The sequence below is a fragment of the Vigna unguiculata genome, chromosome 2 (genome assembly GCF_004118075.2).
Source record: "Vigna unguiculata cultivar IT97K-499-35 chromosome 2, ASM411807v1, whole genome shotgun sequence".
Classification (NCBI taxonomy): Eukaryota; Viridiplantae; Streptophyta; class Magnoliopsida; order Fabales; family Fabaceae; genus Vigna; species Vigna unguiculata.
The window spans coordinates 24,467,737-24,478,205 of record NC_040280.1 but is presented as its reverse complement, the minus strand read 5'-3'; the positions used below and the strand labels follow the sequence as shown (position 1 = coordinate 24,478,205).

At 32.1% G+C, this 10,469-nt stretch overlaps 1 protein-coding gene across 4 annotated transcripts; it reads right to left on the bottom strand.

Moving 5' to 3' along the window:
- Window positions 1–3,074: 3,074 nt before the first annotated feature.
- LOC114173838 (protein spt2-like) lies at window positions 3,075–8,697 on the bottom strand. 4 transcript variants are annotated; one of them, XM_028058482.1, is made up of 10 exons: window positions 8,390–8,697; window positions 8,018–8,042; window positions 7,681–7,904; window positions 6,968–7,085; window positions 5,964–6,041; window positions 5,751–5,877; window positions 5,154–5,650; window positions 4,903–5,039; window positions 4,278–4,364; window positions 3,075–3,315 (listed from the first exon to the last, which is right to left on the bottom strand). In XM_028058482.1, exons 1-10 carry the CDS (start codon window positions 8,674–8,676, stop codon window positions 3,207–3,209), a joined length of 1,689 nt encoding a protein of 562 aa, XP_027914283.1. In that variant the 5' UTR covers window positions 8,677–8,697; the 3' UTR covers window positions 3,075–3,206. The 4 variants fall into 4 exon arrangements, with proteins under 4 accessions (XP_027914283.1, XP_027914284.1, XP_027914285.1 ...); XM_028058483.1 differs by having other exon boundaries at window positions 5,751–5,874; XM_028058484.1 differs by having other exon boundaries at window positions 8,531–8,697.
- Between the last annotated feature and the right edge of the window lie 1,772 nt (window positions 8,698–10,469).

Genomic DNA, 10,469 nt, shown 5'->3' with positions numbered 1-10,469 from the left:
ATAAATTATGTCATGAATCATAAAATATGGAATCGAAATAAAGTCAATATTGACGAGGTTTTTGCATATAATGTAGCAAAGGATGTCATAAGTGACAATGATGATCAAGAACCAATGACAATTGAAGATTGTCGGCAAAGAAATGATTGGCCAAAATGGAAAGATGCAATCCAAGCAGAATTAGATTCGCTTGCTAAACGAAAGGTTTTTGGACCTGTAGTTCGCACACCTGAGGGTGTAAAACCTATTGGGTACAGATGGGTTTTTGTACAAAAACGAAATGAGAATGGTGAAATTGTTAGATACAAAGCACGGTTAGTTGCTCAAGGTTTTTCACAAAGACCTGGTATTGATTTTGAGGAGACATATTCTCCAGTATTGGATGCAACAACATTTAGATATTTAATTAGCCTTGTTGCACAAGAAGGTTTGAATTTGCACCTCATGGATGTTGTTACAGCCTATTTGTATGGCTCTTTGGAAAATGATATTTATATGAAACTCCCTGAAGGATTTAATGTGCCCAACAAAGCAAATTCTAAAAAGGATTATTCAATAAAATTGAATAAGTCCCTTTATGGATTGAAACAATCAGGACGTATGTGGTATAACCGTCTAAGTGAGTACTTATTAAAGGAAGGGTATAAAAATGACCCTATTTGTCCTTGTATTTATATGAAAAGATCCGAGAATGAATTTGCCATAATTGCTGTTTATGTAGATGACATAAACATAGTTGGAACTCCTAATGAGCTCACAAAGGCAATTGATTGTTTAAAGAAAGAATTTGAGATGAAGGATCTTGGAAGGACAAAGTTTTGTTTGGGATTACAAATTGAGTATTTAAACAAAGGTGTTCTTGTACATCAAGAAGCTTATATAACGAAAGTGCTTAAAAAGTTCTATATGGACAAATCACATTCACTATGCACTCCAATGGTGGTGAGGTCATTAGATGTTGATAAAGACCCTTTTAGACCTCAAGAAAAAGATGAAGAACTACTTGGTCCTGAAGTACCATATCTTAGTGCTATAGGAGCACTAATGTATCTTGCTAATTATACTCGACCCGATATAGCATTTGCTGTAAATTTGTTAGCAAGATATAGTTCTTCACCTACAAGAAGACATTGGAATGGAGTAAAACAAATACTCCGTTACCTTAAAGGCACTATGAATATGGGCTTGTTTTACCCAAATGATTCAAAATTAGATCTAATGGGTTATGCAGATGCAGGTTATTTATCAGATCCTCATAATGGTCGATCACAAACAGGATATTTGTTCACATGTGGTGGCACAGCGATTTCATGGCGATCTGTGAAACAAACAATAACAGCAACATCGTCAAATCATGCAGAAATTTTAGCATTACATGAGGCAAGTCGTGAATGTGTTTGGTTAAGGTCTATAATTCAACATGTGCGACAAACTTGTGGTTTATCCTTGGGAAAAATGAAACCAACAACGATATATGAAGACAATAGTGCATGCATTGCTCAATTGAAAGAAGGATATATTAAAGGAGACAGAACAAAACATATTCTTCCAAAATTCTTTTTCACTCATGATCTTCAAAGAAATGGTGATGTAGAGATCCAAAAGATTCGCTCATGTGAAAATCTAGCAGATTTATTTACAAAGTCTTTGCCAAGGAGAACTTTTGAGCAATTGGTTCATAGGATTGGACTCCGCCATCTTAATGATGTAAGTTTACATGAGGGGGAGAAATTAGAAGATGCAAAGAACAATATTATATAGAATGATGTACTCTTTTTCCTTCACTAGGTTTTTATCCCAAAGGGTTTTTCCTAGTAAGGTTTTAACGAGGCACATTCTTTTATCAATGGACACCCAAGGGGGAGTGTTATGAATTAATGGTCGTCCATTGATTTATACAATTACTCATATGATTGATAATCATATTATTCATTACTCTTTATGATGTAATATTTTGTATTTACTATTTGATTTTATATCCTTTCTGGGTTACCATATTGTACCTATAAATAGGACTCGTCCTATCAGTAATGAGACACACATAAAAACAGAAGTTGCTCCCTACTCTCTCATTCTCTATTCTTCCTCTCCTTTGTCTCTCTTATTACCTTTATTTTATAACAGTTTTCATTTTTTTAACTACTTTTTTATTTATCGTTTTTCGTGTTTTTTCTCCATTTCTTAGTTTTGCATCCGTATATACAAATCTGTCTCTTGAATCAAACGCAGCATAAATGTTGTCTGGATGACACGTTAGAGATTTGTCACCCATATTATGCCCATTAAAAAATATTTATTTTAATATAATAAAATGGCTTCCTACTGATTTTCGTTATTCTACTTCTTAAGATTAAATAAATTTGTTAAAATAATTTTTTTGATTTAAAAATATATTTAAAAAATAAAGTTGAAAATAGAATATGTAAACTAAAAGAGAAGATATATTTATATAATAGAGAAGTTATAGATAAATTTAAATATGTATAATTTTTTTTTTCAATATGACAATTAAATTTGAATGTCATTCTACGTATGAACACTGATTTAAATTGCTTCAAATCAAACCCATCTGTGTAAAAGTAACTTGGGTTTTCTTATGTAGTATACCACATGTCGCACTATCATTTATACCAGAAAATTGTGAAAATTTAAATCAAGAACAAATTCAATTCGAGCTGCTCTCATTTTTAATCATCGCTTTAGAAAATTCCCTGTAATTTGTATGATTAATATCATTAAAAAAAATTATACAATTAGCATAATCCTTTTGATAACATCACTTCCAAAAGAAAAATTATTTAATCAACATGGAAGCATTGACTACATGAAAATCTAATGATGGAAATTTGATTATCTATAACTATATAACTATATATAAAGGGAATTCTCTCTTTTGTGTTCACATTTCATAATTTCAATTTTACCCTTTATAATTTAATTATTTATTAAATTTTTAAAAATTAATGGTTACTTTTACAAGTTTTTATAAAACTATTTACTTATCTCTTTCTTTTTTCTCCTACTATCCATCAACATTTATTTTTCTCATATTTTCTCCATATATTTCACTTTAATTTTTATAAATATACTTTTATTTTGTTCATTAACTTAATAACATTACAATATCATCAATTATTAATATAATTCAAAAATTGCGTACATACAAATACGATAGCGCCTGTGTTTACGCTAGTGATAATAGAAAGCTAATGGCCAAGCTTACGCCTCTTGGCCAATAGTCGTCTCCGCTCTCTTTCCTCTTCCTCTTGTATCAACCTAAGTTGCTCCTCATCCTCCTCTCTGGCGATTTTGGCACTGCGACAGCATATTACACAAACTCATTAACCCTCTAAAAGATAACCTTCCTAAACCAAAAAATGACAACCAGAAATTTAACTAAACACAAATAATCACATCACCGGCACTTATAAGGCAACAAAACAAAACTATGAAAAGACAGTTCTACGCTGCAGCAGATTATAAGAATCCTAACAAGTGACTTCAGAACATTAGTTAAAGAAACAAGAGTAAAAAGGTATTTAAAGAAAATAATATTTTATTACCCTGAAAACACAACAACCATTCATCGTTTGTGTGCAAGGAAATATTTGATAGTACGTATTGCTTAATATTTAAGGGTATTCGTTGGTATATCCTAATTAATAAGTCCTATAATTGTCCCGATCAAATAACTACTACTAACGAATGTGCTGAATATTTTTCATTCCCGTTATTTTAACTATATTTTTCTCATTCAAGACTTTTTATTAAGTATAAAAGGATTAAAGATACTTACGAAGTAGAGCGACGAGCAACAGAGAAAAAGTAAAATGCAAATTGAAGAATAACTTTAATTCACATTGAAATGCGGAAAAAACAGAACCATGCAGTACAATTACGCATTCAGGCAGTTAAGCCAACGCAACTTCTGATGTGGTTTAATGTTCATTGCCTAACACGACAGTTTTGGGAGAGAATAAAAGATGAGGTAAGAGGTAAAGAAATTACTTCCGAAAAAAAAAAAACTATCAAGAAGAAAAAGAAAAGAATGGATATTTTTTCTCTTTTTGGATGGTGTTCGATGTTGCATAAAAAGTTGTCTGGCGTATTGAGTAGAAAATTTAAATACTTAAGTTTGTGCTTCAGTTTTGACAACTCAAAACACCCCAAAGGTTTTTCTTTTCAAGTTAGGTCGTTCAACTAAATAAACAACTGAAAGTATGATTTGAATATGGTAGCAATTATCCGACTTCAAGTTTAGTCTTAGAGAAACCAACCTCCTCTTTTCCTCCTTCATGATTTCATCAAAGCCCACCTCCATATCAGCGTCATCGTCCTCATCAACAAATTTATTGGGGTTGTAACTGCAAAAAATGCAACAAAATGATTATCCACTATTCTAAATCATAAGTACTGAGAATGGAACATTATCAGTAATTAAAACAAGCAACTAGATAAGAAATAATCCAATAATAAGTGATAGAAAAACAACCATCAACAACCAAAGAAATCACCAACACATTAGAAACATTGCACAAACATTCCCAAGCAAGTCCATTTAGTCAAACAGCATTCGGTATTGGCATTTAAACATTCCCAAATAAGAGTCAATAGCATGTCAAAACGAGGTGAATCAAAAAGTTTCAGACAAACTTGACTCTGCAACTTCTTATCTTACGATACTATTTTATAGCTATAGATCTAACCCATTGTTCCGATCTGGGTCAGTCCCCCCCCCCCCCAGTCAAACAATTGAAACATGCATATTGCCTATGAATTCCTACATCAGCAACTAGCGAGCTTTAGGCATGTGAGAAAATAAGTTCACTGTTTCTCATGTAATAGAAATGAAGACACAAGTTGCTAACATCTAAATATAAATAGAAAATTTAGAAAGCTTACTTGAACATTGATCTGATCATTCTACTAACATCCATTTCATCCTCTGTCTCATCATCGAATCGTTTCCTCACCTTATTCTTAGGACGTTGATCTTGCAAATTAGATTGCTTGGGGATTTGTTTAAGCGGCTTATTTATCTATCAAGCAAGTGAACATAAATATGTTAACAAGCAAAATTATGAAACAAATTCAAAGGAAACAAAAATCCTTAACATTATGAGTGTGTTAATATTTATATAATAACACTACACCTGTACTTTGGTTGATGCTACTGGTTGTTTTGATATCATTTTAGGTTTATTCTGTTCTCGTAGGCTGTTTCTTTGTTCCACACTCTGCTTTGGCAAAACCGAATGCAACTTCGAAGAGAGTGGTTTCTGCACACCATTTACAGAGTGCAGCTTTGAAGAGAGTGGCTTCTGTGCACCACTTGCAGAATGCAACTTTGAGGAGAGTGCTTTGTGGACACCATTTACCGGATTTTTCATATCAGGTGCTAATGATTTATTCCCAATGGTACTAACAGGCATCTTTAAAGGCCGACCCAGTCCATTCCCACTGTTACTACTAAGTTGTTTTCTAGAATCCACAGATGCCTTACTGTTCCTGTTGATAGAACTTATCTTATAATTGGATCCTGATTTCGGAGCCAAATGACCAGGCCCAGAAACATGTTTTCGATTTTCATCACTGCCACGGACAATCTTGCCACCACTGACACTCTTCCCAGTAACTTGACCCGACCGTTCTTCAACATCAGAAAAAACCCTGTAAGTTTCCCCAATTACAGTATAGTATGTTCTAACACCCCTAATACCACATAAAATTATAATCAAGCAATAAATTACCAGAATTATGTACAAGTGTTTTATGAGATGGGGTCTCTTTCTTAGGAGCAGGAAGCTCCACATCATCAGACAAAAGAAATGAGTAATCTCTAGTAACCTTGAGTTTCTGGGCTTTAGCCTGTTTCTGCTAGAACACAACAATTCATCACAACCATTTCAGAAGATCATAAGATTAAAAGCTACAAGAGAAGCTTTATACAGCAGCCACAATACCTCACTGACTTTGGGTCGAATATTATGACGAACTGAGGAGTTCAATACACCATTAGATACTTTATTTGAGCTTTTGTTCTGAAAACAGAATTAATATCAGAAAGCTACAATAAAGACATCAAAGAACACCTAGCAGCTACTTATTCCCAGTAATTGGAAAAACAAGAAGCTAAAAGCTTTAAGCAAACAAACACATCACTGCTACAATTCGAATAACGCTAAGAACATACAGGACAAATTAGAAAAAGAAAAACTGAGTTTTACGTTCACAGAAGGAGAGTATGCCAGTTCTTGACCATTCTCACATTTCACTAGTAACTTCTAGGGGAGTTCCACAATTGGATGACAATGGCTAAGAGCTTATCAACAGAGTTATAAATATATACGTCAAAAGAAATAAAATACACACACACATATTGAAAACATCCAAACTGTTAGAAACCAAGAGGCTCATATATTAGAAGTATACCGAAGAAGACCTGTATTAGTCAGTTAAAAGGGCAAGTGACTATTACGGTTGTTACATTACAACAATTATGAGTGGGGTCCTTTAGATAGAAATGAATAGGCAAGTGAGGGGAATTTAAGAAATGTTGTATGAGAAATGTATTTCAGTTGTTTGAAGGAACCTTTTTTACCTTTTCATTCCCTCTCTTGCTGTTTTTTTAGGACCCATCAAGAACTCATTCAGACCTTCGTCTAACCATGTGATGGCAGGAAAGAGCAGGTAAGAATCAAATGCTATATTTCAACTTAGCAGTTTTTAGTGTTACTGTTTATTTCTTTTTATTTATTGGTTTAATTTTTGGTTACATTACTGAATGGGAAACAAGTGCAGTTGCCAAATGACCCCAAACAATCAATATGCCAATGCATGAAATCACATTAAAAACACTTGACATATAATAATCATAACAGCTCAAAATGAAGATTGCCTCTGTAATACAGAACTTCATAAAAAATACTAAAACGGAATACAAAAATCAAAGGCACTGAATACATACAATGTCGGACGAGTTAGAAAGCCTAGATGATAAATGCTGGTTTTCTAGCAATGACTTGCTCTCTTGGATTACTCTCTGAGCAATAACTGGTTGAGAAGGACCAAAGAAGGACCCATAACTGCAGCAACAACAAGAACATTGAAGACAATATTTTGAAAGTGCTCCTGTTTTTACAATGTTATCAATGCTAAGCAACCACAGCCATATTGATGAAGAGTACCAAGCATGCACAGTTATTTGCCAAATTGCCACGCGAGTAAGAAGATTAACACAACACCTTAAAATTATAAGCTACAGGTTTGAAAATAACATGCATATATTAATAGAACAGAATAAAACTAGGCAGAAAAAGACAAAGGCAAATATTCATAAAACAAATTAAAAATAAGTGCTTACAAATTTGTCTCAAAAGTAGGTTTCAAAAATGTGGCACATAAGATATCGGGGTTTATATTCTTGAAACCAACTTTGTATAATTGCCACCAAGAAAAAAGAACCTAAATGTTAGCATGCCCCAATGCAATCGTACACTATGGTACATTAAGGTTGCAAATAAACTTGCTATCACAAAAAATTGCACTCTTTCAACTAGATCTCTAATCAATATTAATATGGGGTAATTTATCAGAATTGAAACTCATAAAACTTCTCATTTAATGTTGCTTATGCATTTATGACTATGTATATGCCTAACAGATGTTAAGAGTACTCACTTATCATAAGGAAGTTTGTTCTTTCTAGCAGAATCTAAAAGGGAATTACTATTCTCCTTTTTCATCTGCTTTCTAATCGATTCTTTCAACTTCTTCCTCAGTTCAAGGTAATCCTGTTCTTCCTTTGTTGGCTTACGAGGCTCTTCCTCTACGTATTCTTCCTCGCCATCCTCTTCATATTCGTCCCCTTCCTCCAGTCCATCGTCCTCGTAATCATCGTAACCCTGTGGTTCTTGCAGAGAATAATTAGGAGATAAAAACGCTTCATAAAACAGCTAGCACGCCGATTCAACTGAGGAACAGAATAGTGGGAATCTCAAACCAGAAAGGCACTTACATCTCTATCGTAGCCCCTCATCGCACTTTAATGAAAAGGGTGAGAACCAAGTGCAACAAAACAATTCGACATCAAAATCATAAATTGAATGATTGAAGGAATGTAAATTGAGATAATATTCGAAACTGAAATACTCAGCCACTGCAAGTGACAGTGTTAAAATAGGGACATAATAAGCAAAATGAACGAACCCAGTACTTTAACGTCAAAAATTACAGAAATTAGGGTTACGAAAAAATTATTTGCCAGAACCCAATAAACAAAAAAGTATACGCTTGATTGTTCCCCCCAACTTGGCACACACGAGGAGGATCAACTGACCAATATGAACACTCACGCAGCCAAAAAAGCATGAACGAAAACAATTCTTACGTTGATATGAATTTGGGTGGGAGATGGTAAGCAACATAAGCATAAATTGGAATAGTTGAATGAAAAACTGAGGTTATGGATGTAAGAGAGGGAATTGAATGGTGAAGACTTGAAAAAGAGAAGGGAATAGAAGGAGCATGCCTTGTTGTGCAGTGGTGAGTGTTGTGATAATTGTTGATTAGCGCAAAATGCAGACGATTTTGAAAGGGAGGGAAAGCGAGGGGAAGGTCTTCCACATTGTGGTTCCAGAAATTTCTATTTCCTTCCACGCCCCCATCCATCCTCATCGCATCGCACCACCTTGGCCCACCCATAACGAAACAAATTATGTAAACAGAAATTATTTTTGCTTAATATCTAGGGTGGATAAGCACTTTTTTTGTGTATTTTTTTAGTAAATATATATTATATTAAAAAATATATAAATATTTTAAAATTTATAATTAAATTTTAAATAAAATTAATTTAAAAATTATTTATTAGTTTAGAGAGTCATAAAATATTTCTCTGAAAATATAAATGGTAGAGCATTTATAGAATTGCATAATAGACTATCTAAAAATAAGAAGGAAAAACTATAAAGAAATATGTAAAGGAGCGTAACATCCCAAGTTTTCACTTACTAAAATCTATAATTAACATATGCTATGTGTATATATTTTTTAAATATGTGTGATATTATATTAGTAGATAATAATATTATAATGTTATTAAGTTAATATATAAACTAAAATTATATTTATTAAAAATAAAGTGAAATATATCAGAACAGATAAAAGAATAACCATTGATAAATAAAGAAGAAGAGAAAAAACAGAGATGGTCAATTTTATAAAAACCTTGTAAAAGTAACTGTTAATTTTTAAAAATTTAATAAATTATTATATTTAAAGGGTAAAATTGATATTTTGAAATGTGTACAAAAAAGAGAAATCCCCTTTATATACTGTTATAGATAAATTAATATAATTAAAATAAATTTTTATTCATATCTTATTTGAAATCTTACAAAAAAAACTATTTTACAAATATAAATTTTAATAAAAAGGAAAAAGTTAAGATTAAAAGACTGTCCAAAAATATCTCAACGGCCAAATACAAATTGTATCTACCCACTACCCCGGTCCACAACAAAAAATTTTAGACTAGTTATTAAACTCTGCGGACTATGACATGCACATGTCTAAAAATAGATCATTTATACATTTTTAAAATAAAATCTAAAATCAATTACAATATATATATATATATATATATATATATATATAATATAATATAAATTAAATATAAAATAAATTCTAATTTTAAGTTTTTACGAATAATGGATACCTACAAAGTGTAGTATGATACCGTACCTGAATTGTTTATAAACAGGTGTTAAATTATTTGTTATTCAATTCTTGCGGGTCCATATTTGAAGTATCCACTGACTACCTGTAGTAGATTTTATCCACGAATACCCACTAACACGGGTATTTTTGTCATCCCCAATATGTACTATCATATGCTCCCATATAAAATACAATAATTTTGGGTGGAAACCAAAATTACAAAAATAAAAAAGTGAGCTAACATACAAACATCAAAGTATCAATCATAATATAACAAACCTTGTATAGTCATGTGTCTCACAACACCATATAATACATCGATCATTTCACACAACCACACAAAACATACTATCGTGACAAATAATACAACCACCCATGAACGGAGTGTGAGGAAATTGGGTTGTAGTTTTCACACGTAACTTACCAATACATGTATCACTTCTCATTACTCTAAATAACACATATTCTACAATTTAGTCTCATATAAAATACCACATCACATACAAACAAAAAAACATTAAAAAAAATAATGTAAGCTCCACTTATCTTTTACATTTCACTTTTCCTATCATCCCTTTCAAAATTCAACTTTTAAAACTTCCTCGTTTCTTCCTTCACTTGTTGTCAATTCTAGTAAAACTCTCTTTGAATACCTTTTCCCCTATGTTTATAAGCATACTATTTCTAAGAGAATACAATATTTTCTTCATACTTATTGTTATATAACAAAAATATATATTAATATCTCA